This window comes from Pagrus pagrus (genome assembly GCF_965226575.1).
Source record: "Pagrus pagrus genome assembly, chromosome: 10".
NCBI lineage: Eukaryota > Metazoa > Chordata > Actinopteri > Spariformes > Sparidae > Pagrus > Pagrus pagrus.
In genome coordinates this window covers 6,708,479-6,725,432 of record NC_140194.1, presented here as the reverse complement: position 1 = coordinate 6,725,432, position 16,954 = coordinate 6,708,479, and the positions used below count along the sequence as shown (strand labels likewise).

Sequence of the window (16,954 nt, the reverse complement as noted above, 5' to 3'; positions counted from 1 at the left end):
CCACTGAAGGTTTATTTTAAGAAATGCAAAATGCCACTGAATTCATCAATAATCCTCGTCTCTCTGGAGTTAAAATGGTTTCATCCACCATTAAAAAAAATGGGCTATTAAATGGAGTTTGAGGTGAACTTGAATATCACAAAATTTCAGTGTGCGGGGGAAAAGAAAATTAGAGGCTTAAAAAATAAATACATGAAATTACATACTTGAAATAGAAAAAACCCTCCAGGACAACTTTTACTACACATTCAGATATTTATTGTACACTACTGCAGCAGCTGCCTTTTACAGGCAAACATTTTTAGTTTACAAAATGATCCTAGTGCTAAAAACAGTCATTTACAGGACGTCAGGAGACAGTGAAGTGCACGTTGACAAGGAGAGAAGCTTCAGGCGGCCTCTCGTGCTGTCGGACGGGTCATATCTGTGAGGACTCCAGCCACAGTGAGGAGCTCTTGACTCGCGGCTGCTGAGAGTCCAGCTTCAGCAGCGCCGTCACAGCGCCCTCTATCTTTGAAATCCACACTCTCTGGAGAAATGTCACACATGAAGAGAGATACAATCAGATTGACTGTTTACAGTAACAGCAACAAAAGGATGGTTTGCTCAGATGATGTTAATTTACTTCTTTGTCATATTTACTTCTATTTTGTAAAGTGGTTTGATACGTATGGAGTCACAGGGGTGACGTAAAAAAGGATAAATCTAAAAAAAATTGTGGGAAATGTAAAGAGGGATAAAGAAGTGAATTAAAAAAAATATGGACTTATTAAGATAGGAAAAACAAAGGCATTAAAAAAGGTGTGAGGAAAAATAAATGACAAAATACATTAAAACATATACATCTACGGTAGAAATATATCAATTTATGTTGGTTATGTTTAAAACATGTATTTTTTGTATCACTCTTTTACAGTTTTGTTCTGTTTTTGTGGCACTTCTATGACTCCATGACTACAAGCCACCACTAATTCTCATAAAACAGCCCCAGACGTGTGACGACCAGTGACTTAACACAAGCTCCCTCCACTTACAGAAGGGAAAAAGAGACTATTAAAGTAAATTATACTGTAACATGCATATATATATATATATATATATATTTTTTTTTTTTTTTTCAAGCTATTATGACTTCATGAATGCATGGCAATATTCAAAGTTTAACTTGAAGATAACGTGTGTATATTCTAAGACAAAATACATTTTCATAGATGAAACCCCTGACAGACTACCAATAATACTGTTATTCAGTGACTCCTAGCATATGAGGTAAATTTAAATTAGATGAGAAAAATCTTCAACTACTTTTAGAAACACACATATTTGAAAACATAATTTTGTTGCTCTCTCTGAATGTTACCAGTGAAATCTTGAGCTGATTCACAGAAAGCAGATGTTTGGACAAAGTAAACAAATCCACGTATCGTGTTGCACATCAACACGATGTTTACAGAATATAATCAGCGCTCATGGGTGAAGTGAATCTACCTTGGCGGACTCTGATGCAGCTTGCAGGATGAATGCACCGATGCATTGCTGGTAGCGGTTCTGGTGCATGATTATGAAAGAGTGAGGCAGCCCCGATGCTACAAAAGAAAGCACAGCGTTACAATTCCTCCATCGACATCAACTGTAACGCACAATACAGGCTGTAAACATCAACAGAGAGAAGTTTCTCAAGACCCGGCAAGACTTTTTGATTCTGCTGCATGTTCTCAACACATCTACTCACTGATGGTAGATAAATAATAATCCTTCATGACTAGATTTAAGTCTGAACTGAGGGTCTAAATCCTTACTTGAGGCGTTGAGCTGATCAATGTTCCTCAGCTGGAGACGGTCCAGAGAGACGGGCTGGTCCAGAACCGTGAACGTGCACCCCTCCTTCAGCAGCTGATCCAGCTCCAGGTTCTGTGGCAGCCTCAGAGGATTCTGATCTGGACCCATGGACCGCTACACAGGAAGACAGACACACACCATGAACGAGCTCTGAAGCTTTTCTCGACTCACGACTGAATATCTTCAGCGACGTACCTTCTTGTTTCTCTTTATCTTCGTGATCAGCAGGAATTCGTCAAACAGGAACAGATAGACGTCTATCAGCTTCGTGTTTTCTGGTAATGAGCCGAAGAAAAACAATGTGAGATATTTGCTCGAATCGAAGCTCCGAGTGCAGAAAATGTGTCGGAGTCGTGCCAGCTGTGCACACCTGTGAGCACCAGCTTCCCTTCATGCAGGAGACTTCTGTGAGAGATGAGATTCTCCAGAGTGACGGCCTTCAGGAGATGCTTCAGACTCTGAAAGAGAAGCCGTCAGTCAGCGAAGAAGAAAACATTTTCACCTTTTGCCACGTAAAGTGACACGGAAACATCTGATCGTCTGATAACAAAGGAACAGATTATGACACGCTGCTTCTCTTTGCTTTCCAAGATCTCTGATTTCACATTCAGATAAATGATGGGGACATCTTATCATGAACAAAAGGTATTAGAGGATGAAGTGTTTGTGCATATCCATGACTTTACACTCTTATCTGTCAACAAAGCACAAACATTAATAACTGCACATGCAGTATGTACACATACACACATGTAAGCAGACAGACCTCAGGGACGAAGGCACGCTTGTCTCTCTCCCACACAGGCAGCCACACCAGGGTGTCTCTCAGCTGTTTCACCTTCTGGTAGTTATCCAGCCACTTCACCTTCCCCTCTAGGTCACCTGGAAGCAGAGAGGGATCATTTCAATAAGAGGGACTTAAAATGTACTGCTTAAAAAAAGCTACAAGTACTACATTTTTTTAGTTAAGCTGCACCGCTGCACCTTTTTTAGTCCTGTTCTCTAAACCTGGATGTGGAAATCTGCTGATACTGACACCAGAGCACCTTTTTTCCTTGATACTTCTTCTTCTCATCAGTATTAGGTGGCAAAAGTTCACACATTCTTTACTTAAGTCGAAGTATATGCACTTTGTAATAAAAGTAGAAGTACTGATTCAACTTCTTAACTCAGGCTCTGACATGTTCTCCAAATATAAAAGTGAGAAGTATCCCTTTGACTATTTCTGTGCAAACTAACTGAACCTTTGTCACAACACTCATTTTCTCCCCATTCTCATCTCCCTCTCGTTCTGTCTTCTCATGTCTTTCACGTCACTTCGTCTCGCCTCATCTGCCGTGCATAATACGCACTGATAGGTTGAAATCAGTCCTGTGGTGTTGGGGAGGCGGCGTGCAATGACGCAAAATAGGAATAATGGATTATTCTCCTCAAATGCTTTAATACTAACGTAATGACCGGAGTAGAAAGTGCTGATATTTGTTAAAATGTAGGGAATACTCGGTACAGAATGTTTGTAGTATTTGTACTTGCTCACTTCCCAAATCTGATTACTATGATGTGTACGAGTTCAAATGGTAATAAAACATCAATCAGACATGGAATTTAGGATCGGTGACTCATTGATCGGCGACATCTGCTAAGTCAGTTTCCACACCCAGTAAAAACACTGAATGGGATCGATCCCAACTCTATTTTTAGGATCAAACTGTTAATTAACTGAATTGCTCTTGAGAATAATCATGTGCTTCGGTCCCATTAACATCATCTTTACACTTTAAATGAATGTTTCCCTGGTTCCTTCACTGTGCCAACATGGCTTTTAAAGCGTCACTTTATTATCTTGTTTTGTCTCTCCGTGCTGAGATGGTTACCTGCCAAACACGGGTGTGACCTGTACCGTGAGAGATTATAGCACGCGCTCAGCTTTTACAGTAAAATCACCCTCCACACCCAGAGGACATTGCCCTGCACATCTGAGCTGCGGTGATGATAGTCCTCGTCACCTGTGCAGCTCCGACACACCTTTTTAATGGTTATGGGAAAGTGTGTCGCTACAGAGACGACGCTGTTTAGTTTGGTATGAGTAATTGTTCAATTCAATAAAATGACATTGAGGTGCAGCACAGTTCCCACAGCCTGTCCATCTAGTTACAGAGTAAACCGCCTCAACAGGTCTGCAGGCGGAGGCGTGCCGAAGAATGAACGGTCAGGGCTCCTGGCTGCCGTCCAACACATGTAGCCTGTTTGCTTTGTTCGTGTTGAATGATAAACACGCTTGCATCGACTTAACATGCTTCTGTATCTTAATGTTTGTAAACCACCTGCTGACAAACACACAACTTAAGAAGCACTGAATGACAGGCGAGCGTTTCAGATTGCCATCAGCTGCTGAAAAGATCTGTGAGGAGAGCTGAAAGGCGTGCTGTGTGAGCTTTGTCAGGCGCTGTTGTAAACGCAACAGGTGAGTAAGATTCTGGCTAAAGATTGTTGACTGTTGAGTGTCACTGCCAGGCCTTTAAGTATCGACGCTTTAGCTTGGCGAGCCACCAACCCAAAGTGTCGGGTAATTGACTAGCTTGGAATGAAGAAGAAAGTTCGGTGACTGTTCTTTCTCCGCAAGCTCGGACGTCCAGAAAACACAGGCAGAGGGCAGGGTGTCAGACACCGCCTCACACTTCTAATGGGTCATAGGTGATGATTGAGAGGGATTCATTTGTATTTTTTTTTGAGTCTATACATTGTTTTTTTAAGGAGAGTCCTGCATAATATACCTTTAAAGTCATATCCCTTACCCTGCAACAGTACACAGAATCAGTGAGTGACTGCTGGTAGATAAGTCGGTGCTGAAATGCTCATGTGGTGGTGAAGTGATGGATTTTTCAACTAGAGCACATACCTCTGCCGAGGCCCCACAGTCCCCTCTTTGAATCAAGCCAAATCCAATATCCAATGAAACATATTTAAATCAGCTACATCTGAATTTTAATTTGTATCAGCATCAAAATGTCAATGGGGTCCATTCCAGGCTGTTTCATGGAAATCAGTTGAGTAGTTTTTTGTGTAATGCTGCTCACAAACCAACCAACGAACGGACACAGGTGAAAACACGACGTAACAAAAGGTAAAGTGAGTCAGGGTGGTGCGTGCTGCTCACATATAGACGTGTCCACTTGCTCCGCTATAACCTGCAGGCCTCTGGTCTCGTCCTCCGTCTGGCATCTCTTTGCGATATTCCTCAACAACAGCGGGTATCGCGTTAGCCTCTGCAGCGGCGCCACCAACAGGTCGCGCAGTTGCAGCCTCCGGCACTGTTCGTTCCTCTCGCACCACTGGGGAGAAAGAGAGAGGGAGAGGGAGAGAGGAGGAAAAAGAAGGAGGTCAGAGGGGTGAGAGAGCTCGTCACGGTGTTTGTTAGAACAGAGGGCTAATGGGGGGATGGGTGGTGAAAAGCGTGTGAAGAGAAGTGAGATCTAAGACCAAAACACAATACAAGGCCTAACAAATACATAAGCACGATGACAGGGAAGGTTACACAAGGGACAAATGGTCACATTCCTCTCCCTGGCAGGCCTCGGTGACACTGAGCTGCTTGTTTGCCGTTTAGGCAGCAATGTTGCTGTGTTACCTCTCTTACACTTGGCACCGCCGCTACCCGTACCTTCACATAAGATCCAAAGTCCTCTCTGGGCTTCAGGCTGTCCAGATAAAGCAGAGCGGTGGTGTAGTTGAGGCAGTACTTCTGCAGGCAGTGACATATGCTCTCCTGGAAAGCCTGCCAACAGATAGAAGCACAAACATCATGACACAGACTGCCGGGTCACTTCAGCCAATACGCTGCAGATAAACAGACCATAAAAATGCAAGAAGAGGGATCTGGGTACCAGCATAAAAAATATATTCTCAAGCTACTGTGTGGTGATTTATTTCCTCTCAGCGGCTTCTTGTGGTGCATAATTTAACAGCAGGATGAAGAGGTTTCTATTATTTCCTGAGACTATTTCAATAGTTGGGCTTTGAAGTGCTAAATGATTCATAATGAAAAGGACAAAATATGAAAGTAGGATTGTTTTAGATCAAGTTTCTCTCTGTTCTCTCAGGAAAGATCCAGTAGAAGTTATGAATATGCTATTTTTATTATTATTATTTTATTCTGAAGGGGCAACAGCAACAGATTCACAACAACAAAACAAATTAATATTTGTGACAATATAAGTGTACCATTTAAATACTGTATAATAATGTTGTAAACATTTTGGATATACTAATGTATATAGTGACTAATGACAACTGCTGATGTTAAGTTTAACAAAAACTCAAGCTCCAGCTGCTTTTTCAGTCTGTGATGGAAAATGGATGTTTGTGTTCGTGTGAATCCGTCCAGTTTAAAGTGTGTTACTGCAAAATGTGCACATGTACATACGTTCAGATAACCACGCCTGTCAAGTGTGAAATGTTTCTATTTGCCTCCCACATATTATCAGTGTGGAGTTTTACAACTGAGTAAATAACTGAGAATGCAGTCAGTCAGTGTGTGCTTGTGTCTGTGTGTGTGTGTGTGTGCCTCCACATGTGAGCGACACTTGCCTTGCTCAGCAGCTCCGGCAGGGTGGGCCCGCCACCCTCACCTATCACCAACGTGTCCCTGATGACACGGAGGAGGTTGTTCAGGAAACCAAAGCTCACCTGCAGCAGAAAACACTCTGTGTCAAGAGTCAGCGGACGCTCACACCTCAGTCACATCCAGTTTGTTAACAACGGGACAAAATGTTAAAGTTAAATGCTAAAATATTTGTTGCAATATTTGGCCTTTTTATATTATATATATTATTATTATATTATATTATATTATATATGTATTTCCCTCTTTTATTACCATATTCATACGGTGCAGTATGTAAACAAATAAAGAGCAGCATATCAGCAGAGGTACCGCTAACTGCTGCACACTGTTGCTCTTTTTTTGTAGCTATCTGAAGCTGTAGCTACAACCCGTCATTATCCAGTTAGCTCAATCAGCCGTGCAGCTAGTGGCCCGAAGCCTATTTTAATCCCCACAGACTGGGAGCAGTGGGCGAGTGTCAGTGTGACATTACCGGTGTGACATCAGCCTCCACCTTTGACTCAACGTCAAAACTGTCACATCTTCACATTCTGATGATAACTGAAGTTTTTTAAATGTTTTAAACTAAATGTTTTCATCAGTAACCGTAAGATGCATCAGATACTTAAGTTTTCTAAGTTTATTTCCTACTAAAACCTTCTCTGTGCAGCCGAGACACACTGTTAGACACATGGTGTTATGATGTTACGTGTCACAAATAAAGTTATAGTTTTAGCCTCAGAGAGCTGTTAGGTAGGCTTTGTGAATTGTTTCTAGGATTAAATCTTTTGTACGATATTTTTTAGAAACTGTATTCACAATTTAAATCATGATGTTGTGGCGTGCACTTTCTTGTGTTATGTGTTTGTCTCTCACTCATTGTTGTCGTTGCCTCTCGACCCAGGCACTCTAGAAAAATAGTTTAATCTTTAAGTCTTACCCTGGTTAAGAAAAAGGTTTCATCATCTTCTTATTGAGAGCACTTTGTCAAGAGCAACACCGCGCCTTGCACAACAACCAGTGTTGTTATAATACTGTGAAGGCTGCTGTTGTTTGCAATTATTTACATAATGTTCCTAAAAACAGTGGAAAACTACTGTTGCTTATTTGCATCGTGTCTCACCAGGCAAAGCTCATTGAGGTTTGCGAACAGCATCCAGAGGTCGATATCATTCAGGCAGTTCCTCGTCTGCAGGTTCGTGAGTGTAGCCAAGAACACCTGAAGAAAACAAAGAAGTGAGAGAGAGAATAGGCTCAGCCGATCTGTTGTGCCAGCATTAAGTTTCTAATGCATTGCTGTAAAGAATGGAAATCCCCAAAGACACTTTTACATGAACCTCGCTCGCAGGAATTCAGTGACAGGACGAAAAAGCACAAAGCAGCAGGTGTTGGGTTTCGTTTGGGTTTGGTCAAGTTATTTGTGGTGTTGTTTGTACGTGTGTGTGTGTACGTGTGTGTGCGTGTGCATTCTGAGGCTTTGTGCAGACGGTTACCTCTTTGAGAACCATGAGCTGATCCAGGAAGTAAACACACTCGCTGGTGAAGAGTTCCCAGATGGCCTCCTGTCTCTTGAAGAGCTGAGGGTCAGAGGTCTGGCTCACCTCGGAAGACTGGTCCCGCAGGAACTCCGCCAGACAGTAGTCCTGCACGGAGAAAATGAAAAACCATCAGACGAGAAGAAAAAACTATTAAGAAAGACATTTATTTAACTCAGAAAGTGTGTTTGAAAACGAAACTGTACATTGTGTCACTGTAAAGTTCCAACCCCCATCCTGATCAGTCAGCCAGTGTTTGTTTACATACGCGTGTAGGTTTGACCTGACTGGTAACAGTCTAGAAAGTCTGGTTCTTGCACAACTTGTGCCACTTAAACGTCGCAGGAGCCTCCCTCTAACGGCCGTGCTGTCATTCCTGAGTCACTTGTCAAACACTGAGATCTGTTTGGTTTGGAAATCTGAATCTCTTCCGTTGTTCAAACCCTGAGTTTGCCTGGATTAGAAGTCACTGCACAGTCAGAACCAGCAGCAGCATTTACATAACAAACAGCCTGGACGCTCGAGGGGCTTTTGCTGCTGACAGTGTTCATTTCTCACCTTATACCGCTGAAGGTCAGAGTTTCTCCAGTTTTGAATCTGTGCCGTTGAGAGATATTTTTCAATGTCTGACGCTGTGCTTGTCTGCAACTTCGCTTTAGTCTGAAAGGTAAAGGAGAAAACACACAGCTACGTCAGGGTGATGTTGAAAGAGGAGTTTCGGTTATGGATGTGTGTCGACGTGTTTTTGTTCCAGCATCCCTCCAAATAACAGCTTTGAAAAACTAAACAAGTCTGACTCGAGTTCTGCTTTTCAAGCGTTGACCAATTATAAAAGAGCCAAAAGGGATAAGAGGAACCACATTAATCTGCTTTGAGAAGTGGGTCAGAGAACAATGTCCAAAGCAAATGCTCACTGCTTCAACAAAGAACATCAAAACAAACCACGAGCACGCCATCGGCCTCAACCACACAACAACAACAACTAACAGACAAACAAACACACATACCGTGCTACGCCTCGAGAAGGGCCACTTTGACTTCTTCGTATCTGTAAAAAGCACAAACACAAAATACTGATTATCACCAGAAGAACGAAGAATGTGTGCTGTGCAATAAATGGGATTAAGAATCAAACAAACAAAACAGTGTGTTCGGATAAAAACTGTGGCAGACTAAAGGACTTACGAGAAGTGAGAATGGCGCGGTTATTTTTGGAAGTATTAGAGGTCAAGTTAAGTTCATAGTAGCGCACAAATAGTTTATGTGTTGTCTTTTGTCTTCTGGACTTGATTTGTAGTTTAAACTGCAGACAGACACGCTGGTCATCCAGCCTTTCAAGCAACAACATGCACCAAATGACTGTACTCTGTGTCGAACCTGTGTTTTAGTGCCACCTGAGCGTGTTATTAGCTTCAGACATGGACGTGTTGCACATCGTCTTCTCCGGGATGACAAAGATATGTAATTGTATTCGTAATCACAACTTGCCGGAGTACGAGAGCTCATTACAGAACAGAAAATCAACTCACAGCAACTACGGGCTTACTGCAGCCATTCAACCATAAAATAAGTTCAAAAACAAACATTTGCTCAAAGCAGGTTTTTTCTAAAGTCAGACCATTTTACTAAGCCCTCAGAGCTCATGGAGGTCAATGGGTCAACACCCAGACTGACAACAAAGGTATTTAGTGAACTTTTTTACAGCCTCTTTCCTCAATATGGAGACTCAGTCACAGTCTACAGTCAAGCTTAAAGGGCAACTCCTCCAATTTTACACATTAAAGTGTGTTTACAGGTCTTGGGCAGCTCTACTGAATATGTGGAAACAGTAGTATAAAGATCCAGAGGAAGCTGAGCATGTAATCTGATAAACTGCCTCCATTGATGTCTCTGAGTGGCTGAGTTGCATCGTGGGTAACGTAGTCACCGGGTTTTTGAAAAGGAAGATGAATGCGCGGAATAAAAAAAGGTGATGTCTCAGGTTCTGCTGTTTCCATTTTGATCATTTGTTTTTAAACTGTCCATAATGAGTCCAGCAGTGTTATAGGAGTGGCGATGACAGACCAGATACATTACCCACAATGCAACTTAACCCATGAGTGACATCACCGCAGTCCATTTATCAGATTACATGCAGCTTCGTCTGGCTTTACTTCTTTTTTCCACATGTGCAGTAGTACTCCCCGAGACCCTTTAAAGACTGGGGCCATTAAGGTGTTGACTGACAGTCAGATACGCCTGCATCCGTTTACGTGGAAGCGTCACTTAAAACATGGACAGATGAGGTTAAATCAGCAACATTATATTATAGTACGGGACGTTACCAGAGAAGTTTGAGCCATTTAAAATGTCAGCCGCTCCGTTGGATACAAAAAGGTCTCCTGGTGAAACATCCAACCCCGGCAGGCTGACCACCACGGAGCTCCGCCTCCTCTCCTGGAGCCTGAGGACAAACAGGGAACAGGTGAACTTCTTCAGATGGTTTTGTTGGCCGATTCAAACTGGCACTAATGTTTGACAAATGTTAGCTTCACTGTTACGAGGACCATTGTTGTCCTATCGTAGATATAAGTGAATAGACTTAGTGCAAGTGCCACAGGAAATAACAAAATTCCTTGTGCGCTTTTACATGGTTGAAATACCACCGAAATACCATCTGCATTGTGCAGAAAATTGGCGATTAACATGAGCAGCAGAAATCAGAGAGGATAAGTGTTATGTGTCGGGCTTATGCGTGGATAGCGACTGATTAATGGATCACCCTATTTGTGTGGAAGGAGGCGAGCTGTCAGTGTGCGCCAGCTTCTAATCCTCTTGGTCTCCTTTTCATAGTTAGGAACCGAGGCATGGCTGCGGCTGGAAAAACACAGGCCTGCCTTTTAGCCTGGAGCAAAGCTCAAACAGCCACTGTTCTCAAGTGTTTTGACTTATCTTTGTGCTGCTGTACTTCTGGGATTACAGCTGAAAGTGAAAAAAGGGACATTCGCGTGGTGAAATTAAAAACCTTAATAAACGTAATTCAATATTGAGATATGAAGAATGGAGACTCAACATCTCTGTCTTCGTTTCTCACAAGAATAATAACGACAGTTAAGAAAGTAAAACTTGATCGGCGACTACGTGACTACAACAATCACAAACTGTGCCAACGCCAACAAGAAGCGTCTGGCCGCTTAACGTGTATAATAAGCCGCCCTGCAACCAGACAGGCTTGTTTTGCCAAAGGTAAGATTCACTTTCAGCAGGCTGACACTGATCGACAGCTGGTCAGTGACCCACGTCACCGTGCTGCGGTTTCACCTCTAAATTTTTCAGGCTCTCGGCTTTAAAAACAACAGTTTAGAGTTCAGAGGTAGATAGAAACTGAAGGAATAAAAAAAAAAAAAATCCTCATTATGTCAGGGAAGATCGACACACTTCCTGTCTGACAAAGGTTATCGGGACAGGATCGCACCACAAGGAAGCCAGTGTGCCTGTTTATGATAACAATACAATAAACCAGAGCAGAAGTACAAGCAAGAGGAACTATGCTGGTACTGGTTCTCTCTGTTTACTATCATACGTGAGGCCAAATGAGCTTTCTTCCTCTTTCAGCTCACAGTATCTTCTGAAACAGTAGCTGACATTTCTGCCTGAACTGTTGCACAAGCAGCAAACGAGACTAACTCGAATGCACATGTAGGCCACATGGCTGCAGGGACAACCTGTACCGTGGAGGATAAGTTTACTTTACTACAGCTGAACTGGAGTGGCACCTTTCTCCTCCGGGACGCTTTTGTTCAAAAAAAGGCACCGACTGTTCTCAGCTGCTCTCAGTGGCAGGGGTCGAGCCCTTCCTGGTAAACCGATACAGAGATCGATGTATAGGCAGGCAGAGCTGAATCAACAGTAAAACAGACAATAGCGAGCAGCAGCAGCACCTGAACACTGTAAGAGAGGATACGTGGCTAATGGGATGGTAAGAAAGGCACGATTACTCCTCCAAACCAGGTCAGTACCTCCTTGCAGTTCACCCTCACAATGATGTCCTGTTGCTTTGTGGCCGCTCAGAAAGCTTTCTCTGTGCCACCGAGAGCACTTGTGAAAAGAAAAAAAAAAAATGGGTGTTTTGTTCCCGCACAACAAGAGAAATAATGATGCCCCCAAAAAACAAAACTGTCCCGGCCAATGGCTCACAGGGCCCGGTCACTGTAATAAGAGGCACAGTGCCAGGGTGCAATTACAGGGACAATAGCTGCCTAATTATCCAGTGAGGGGAAGAGCCCGGCAGCCCATTAGGAGGGGTGTGGGTGGCAGTAAGAGAAAACAGCCTTAATGAGGGTTTGTCTAGCCCATACATAACCATGGGACTCTCAAAACTTAACCCACCAAGCTTATGCTCCATTAACAAAGACGTGAGCGACAATGAATGCACAATGGGGCTCCTCGAACGTCCAATCATCCCCGTGAGTGAGCGTCCGAGACATGGCACGGTGACATGTTCGCATTTTTTTCTCCCCCCCCCCCCCGACACAGATATCGTTGGGAAACAGAAGCAGCAATGGAAATAAAAGAGATCAATCTGAGTGACAGAAAGACGTGCGAGCGCTGTGCAGTCCATCTTATCAGTCACAGGGAAAGTTTTTTACTACATTCCTCCTGACATGCAAACATGTTCTGACGAACATCAAAAGGTAAGTCCAGGTGCTTCTGGCTGCGCTGACATGACATGCAAATCAGTCCAAAGGTACACTTACCTATTATGTAAATGCTCTTTCTCCTGCAGGAAGAGAGGAAAAAGGTGCATCAGTCAATGGAAAATACTTTGAATCGTAACTATTCTTTATACTGTTACATAACTGTAAGCATAAATTACAGTAAATGTACTGGAGAGGAGATGAGAAACAGGCTGACGAGTTACAGCACCAATCTATCGATTATTTTCACGATTAATCGTTTAAACGCCAACGAGACGTCTTCAAATTGCTTCTTGTGTCCAGAAAAGCAGCAAATCCTCACATTTACAAGCCGGATTCAGCAAACGTTTGACATTTTTTTGCTCGAAAAGTCACTTAAACGATTAGTCGATTATCAGAATAGTTGGCACTCGACTAATCTGCTGCGGCTCTACGTGAATCACAACAAATTAAAAATCAGATACTTTTACGCCCTTTTATTCTTTCGTGCCATATTAGCACCGTCTTTACTGTACACCCACGGCCTTAAATCCAGGGTGCAGCGGCCTCCTGCTGCTCACGACACCCACTATATCACTTTCAAAGACGGTCGGGTTTGAATCGGTGTTTTAAGTGGCCGCTTGCATTCAAAAGCCTCCGATATCTGAGGAGAATGTCGGGACTCTATTGAGAATGTGCTCGCTTGAATACCGCGAGCTGATGAATAGATCCCCCCATTATCTTTTTCCATCGCTCACTGACCCCTCCATTATTGGGTGACTGCTGACTGCGGTGAATAGGGGCCCGAGGAGAGCACTTCCCAGGGCTCTCCGGGCAGTGGGCTTGGTCAGAGCTGTCAGTGCATGTAACTGCTGATTCATTTGCTGTCAAAAGCTCGCATTGTGAGCGACCACCGCAGGAGGCAAGGCGGACCGAGGGGAGAGGAGGGAAGGAAGGAAGGAATGTGTAACCATTTAATTTATAGGGGGGGGGGGGGGGGGGAATCCTCACCAGCACATGTCTGGTGGTGATCACACTGTAAAAACGGTCTCACCTGCGCTCTACTTTCAGGAAATCCAAAATTGTTACTATGTGTAGGACGAGCGCTGTGACACTCTTGTCTCTTGGAAGTGACACCGTTGTCGAAAGTCTTTGATCTGTACGACCTGGTTCTCTGTCGGCCGGAGGACGAGATGGGCTGATGGTCGGGACACGTCTCCCCATCAGAGAGGGGGCTCGCCGCAAGAGGAGACTTGACCCTGTGGGGGCTTATGGGGGTCGGCGTGCTCGCAGATGAAGGCTCCTCCCGGGTGCTCCCCATCCTGAGAGGATCCCAGGTGTCCGTCAGAGGACGCCGGGTGCTCCTCATCCTCCTCAAGGTGGGAGACGTGGAGATGCGCCCAGGAGCCTGACGGTCAAACTGGAAGAAAGGTGCCACCAAGCCGTCAGCGTCCACCAGGGACGAGTGTTTCAGCTTGGAGTTTGTCCGTGTGAGATCTATGTGCATGATGACCGGGTTGCTGGTCTGACACTCCTTATCCTCAAAAGACCCGCAGTCCGTTTGCGTCTCTGCGTTCGCCACACCTGTGGTGACGTCTTCATTCTCGACCCACTCGATGTAACTCCAGTCCAGCCTCTTCTCCACGTCCTGGCCTTTGTCTTGCAGGATAACGTGCTTCAGCGCAGACATTATAACCTCACAGGCATCGTAGTGCGGCGGAGATCAGAAAAGTGTGCGATCTAGCGGTCCGGTTTTGCTTTTTTTCCTCCTTCTTGAGTTAAGGTCAGATGATAATCCTGTTGCATTCCAGCACTGTTCTCACCATTCACCTCTTGAGCTACTGAGGGGGGGGGAGAAGAAAAAAAAAAAAAGAAAGCAGAAAATATGTCAATAGGCACAAGCACAAGCAAAACGAGGCAGGCTGAACACAAAAACTCCTAATCTTCTGAGAGGGGATTTGAACTGGGTTGAACATGGTCAACTGGCAGTGAAGCAGCCTGAAACACAGTACGAGTGTTAGGACAACACGTCTGTGAGTGTGTCTGCACACATACTACAGTGTTCAGCACAGTGAGTGTCATTACAATGTGGTGTGAGACACAAAGAGCCAGAGGAAGCCATGCACCTTGTCTCAGCTCACTCTATTGTCTGCTTTCAAACACTACTATCGATTTTTTTTCTCTCCTTCGCCTGGACACAAACATTTGACACTGCTGCTTTGTTTTCTGTTTGGTTTTTTCCACCATGTTAGCTGAGTTTCATTGTTTATGAGGAGCAGACAGACCCACGAGGTGACAACAAGGTAAAACATGAAACAGCGTCCCCGAGAAAGTTTACAGCCCCAAAACAAACGAGATATCAGCTGTGAGGCGGCAGAAACAACCTGCATGTGTTTTAACAGAGAAACTCGTTAAAATGTGACAAGTCTGGTTTTACTCACATCCGCCGGAGCGACGCGACGACTCGAGTGAAGCCGGGAGAGAGCTGCAGCTGCCGGCTGGTGTCGCGGGCTCCTCGACACTGAGCCCGGAGCTGAGAGGCTCAGAGTGCTGGTCTGAACACCGCCTTCAGTTTGGTGTCTCAACACCAGCGACAGCGAGCAGAACAGGTCGGTGTGGCGCCGCGGGAAGGACGAGGAGGAGGTGGAGGAGGAGGAGGAGGAGGAGGTGGAGGGAGGGGAGCGTCTCACTGTCCGGAGCTGCTGGAAGGTGTGACCGTGCACCATCAACACACACTCTCTCTCTCTCTCTCTCTCTCTCTCCCCTCTGTCTGCCTCCCCCCTCTCCTCCCTCTCTCTCCTCTCTCCACTCTCTCCTCTCCCTCTCCTCTCCCTCTCCCTCTCTCTCCCTCCCCTCTCCTCCCTCCCTCCCCCTCTGCAGGAACAATAACTGGGCTTGTTCAATCAATAAAAATTCTTTCAATAAACTTGTGTTAAATTATTGTCACAGAAAATGGAGATAAATCACCAGCTTCGTCTGTCGTCTGTATGAAAGGCTCAGACGTATTAATGCTTCTGATTCAGTGTATTTATCGTATTGTGAACTTTTCTTTTTCATATTTTTAGCCTAATCTCTTTTCAATATATCTAATTTAATCATATACTGTATATTCTTAAAACAAACCCAAATAACCAATTCCTTCTGTAGGCCTTGATGGAAGAAGTAGGCCTACTAATATACTTATTTATTAAAAAAACCCCAAAACAACTGTACTTGATGAATATTACACTTTTACTCAACATACTTAAAAACATGTCCGATTAACAAAACAGGAGCAGGAAAGAAGAAAAACTTGTGATCAAGGTGGAGATAATTTGAAGTACTTCATAATGATGTTGAGTTGTTGAATCTGTCATATTTTATTCATTAAAAAAAAAAAATTGTAAAAAATTACAGTAGCCTCTTCAAGGTAGTGGAGTAGAGATCTGAAGAAACATAACATGTAAACAATAAAGCAAAGTAGCTAAAATTCATACCAGCGTATAGAGCTTGAGTGCTGTGAAAACCTTTTGTGAATTATTGCAGAAAATTGTGTGACAGCTTTGACAATAAAGGCTGATATGAACAGTGATGGAAACTAAAGTGCTGTCTCTAATATTTTCCGTTAGAGGTGTTGGATCAAAATGTCTGTTCGGCACACCGAGGCTGTAAACATGTGGCTTCCAGGCAGGTGAAACCAGTTTGTGTGGCAACAATAAATAATAATTTTCACTGCATTAAAAGGTCAGTAACAATCTGTGATGACAGAGCAGGATATAAAAACCACTCCGAAGGACGATTATGCATCTCTGTCATCTCTTCTCGTTGCCTCTGGGGAATAATTTGTATTTCTTTTTATATAATTCTGACCAGTTTTGGCTAAATGTTCTGATCTCACTCTGATCACTCTGATCTCTAGATGTTTGGATCAGACCAGACAGATTTAAACGTGTGATACTGTGTCTCACCTGCAGCCCGAGGACTGTTGGCAGCAGTGTGAAACAGTCTTGTCTGGCCTTTCTGTTTGTACTTAAAACACAGACAAATTAAGGGGATGGGGGGCATGGGGAAGTACCTGTTGAACACTAGGGGGCGACACAGGTCAAATAATGGGGATTTCTTACATGACTGCAGCTGAGTCAGACCCCTAGCGGCCCCTCCTGGTCAACACAGGTAATGCATCAATGTGTCCAGAACCACTTGCTCATTAAAGGCCTCTTGTCTCTGTCTCACTGGAGGCTGGAGTTGTCCACTTCTGTCTTCTTCAGTGAATCTGATAACTGAACATCAGATACAATTATATTAATATTGTCTCTTTCCTGTAGATGTTTTATGTCGGTGTG

General features: G+C 43.9%; 1 protein-coding gene across 2 annotated transcripts; it reads right to left on the bottom strand.

Moving 5' to 3' along the window:
* Window positions 1-220: 220 nt before the first annotated feature.
* Window positions 221-15,313, bottom strand: plekhg7 (pleckstrin homology domain containing, family G (with RhoGef domain) member 7). 2 transcript variants are annotated; one of them, XM_084363775.1, is made up of 17 exons: window positions 15,074-15,313; window positions 13,687-14,473; window positions 12,714-12,736; window positions 10,302-10,420; window positions 8,985-9,025; window positions 8,536-8,637; window positions 7,936-8,085; window positions 7,566-7,661; window positions 6,427-6,525; window positions 5,501-5,614; window positions 4,997-5,171; window positions 2,606-2,721; window positions 2,210-2,297; window positions 2,035-2,114; window positions 1,800-1,953; window positions 1,489-1,586; window positions 221-529 (listed from the first exon to the last, which is right to left on the bottom strand). In XM_084363775.1, exons 2-17 carry the CDS (start codon window positions 14,320-14,322, stop codon window positions 419-421), a joined length of 2,202 nt encoding a protein of 733 aa, XP_084219901.1. In that variant the 5' UTR covers window positions 14,323-14,473; window positions 15,074-15,313; the 3' UTR covers window positions 221-418. The 2 variants fall into 2 exon arrangements, with proteins under 2 accessions (XP_084219901.1, XP_084219902.1); XM_084363776.1 differs by having other exon boundaries at window positions 13,687-14,470.
* Between the last annotated feature and the right edge of the window lie 1,641 nt (window positions 15,314-16,954).

Excerpts from the sequence above, each read along its gene's own strand:
- plekhg7 (XM_084363775.1), bottom strand. The coding sequence starts at position 14,322 with ATGTCTGCGCTGAAGCACGTTATCCTGCAAGACAAAGGCCAGGACGTG. Across the intron at positions 7,662-7,935 it reads AGCTCATGGTTCTCAAAGAG|GTGTTCTTGGCTACACTCAC; the intron begins GTAACCGTCTGC and ends TGTTTTCTTCAG. Across the intron at positions 2,298-2,605 it reads AGCGTGCCTTCGTCCCTGAG|AGTCTGAAGCATCTCCTGAA; the intron begins GTCTGTCTGCTT and ends CTTCTCTTTCAG.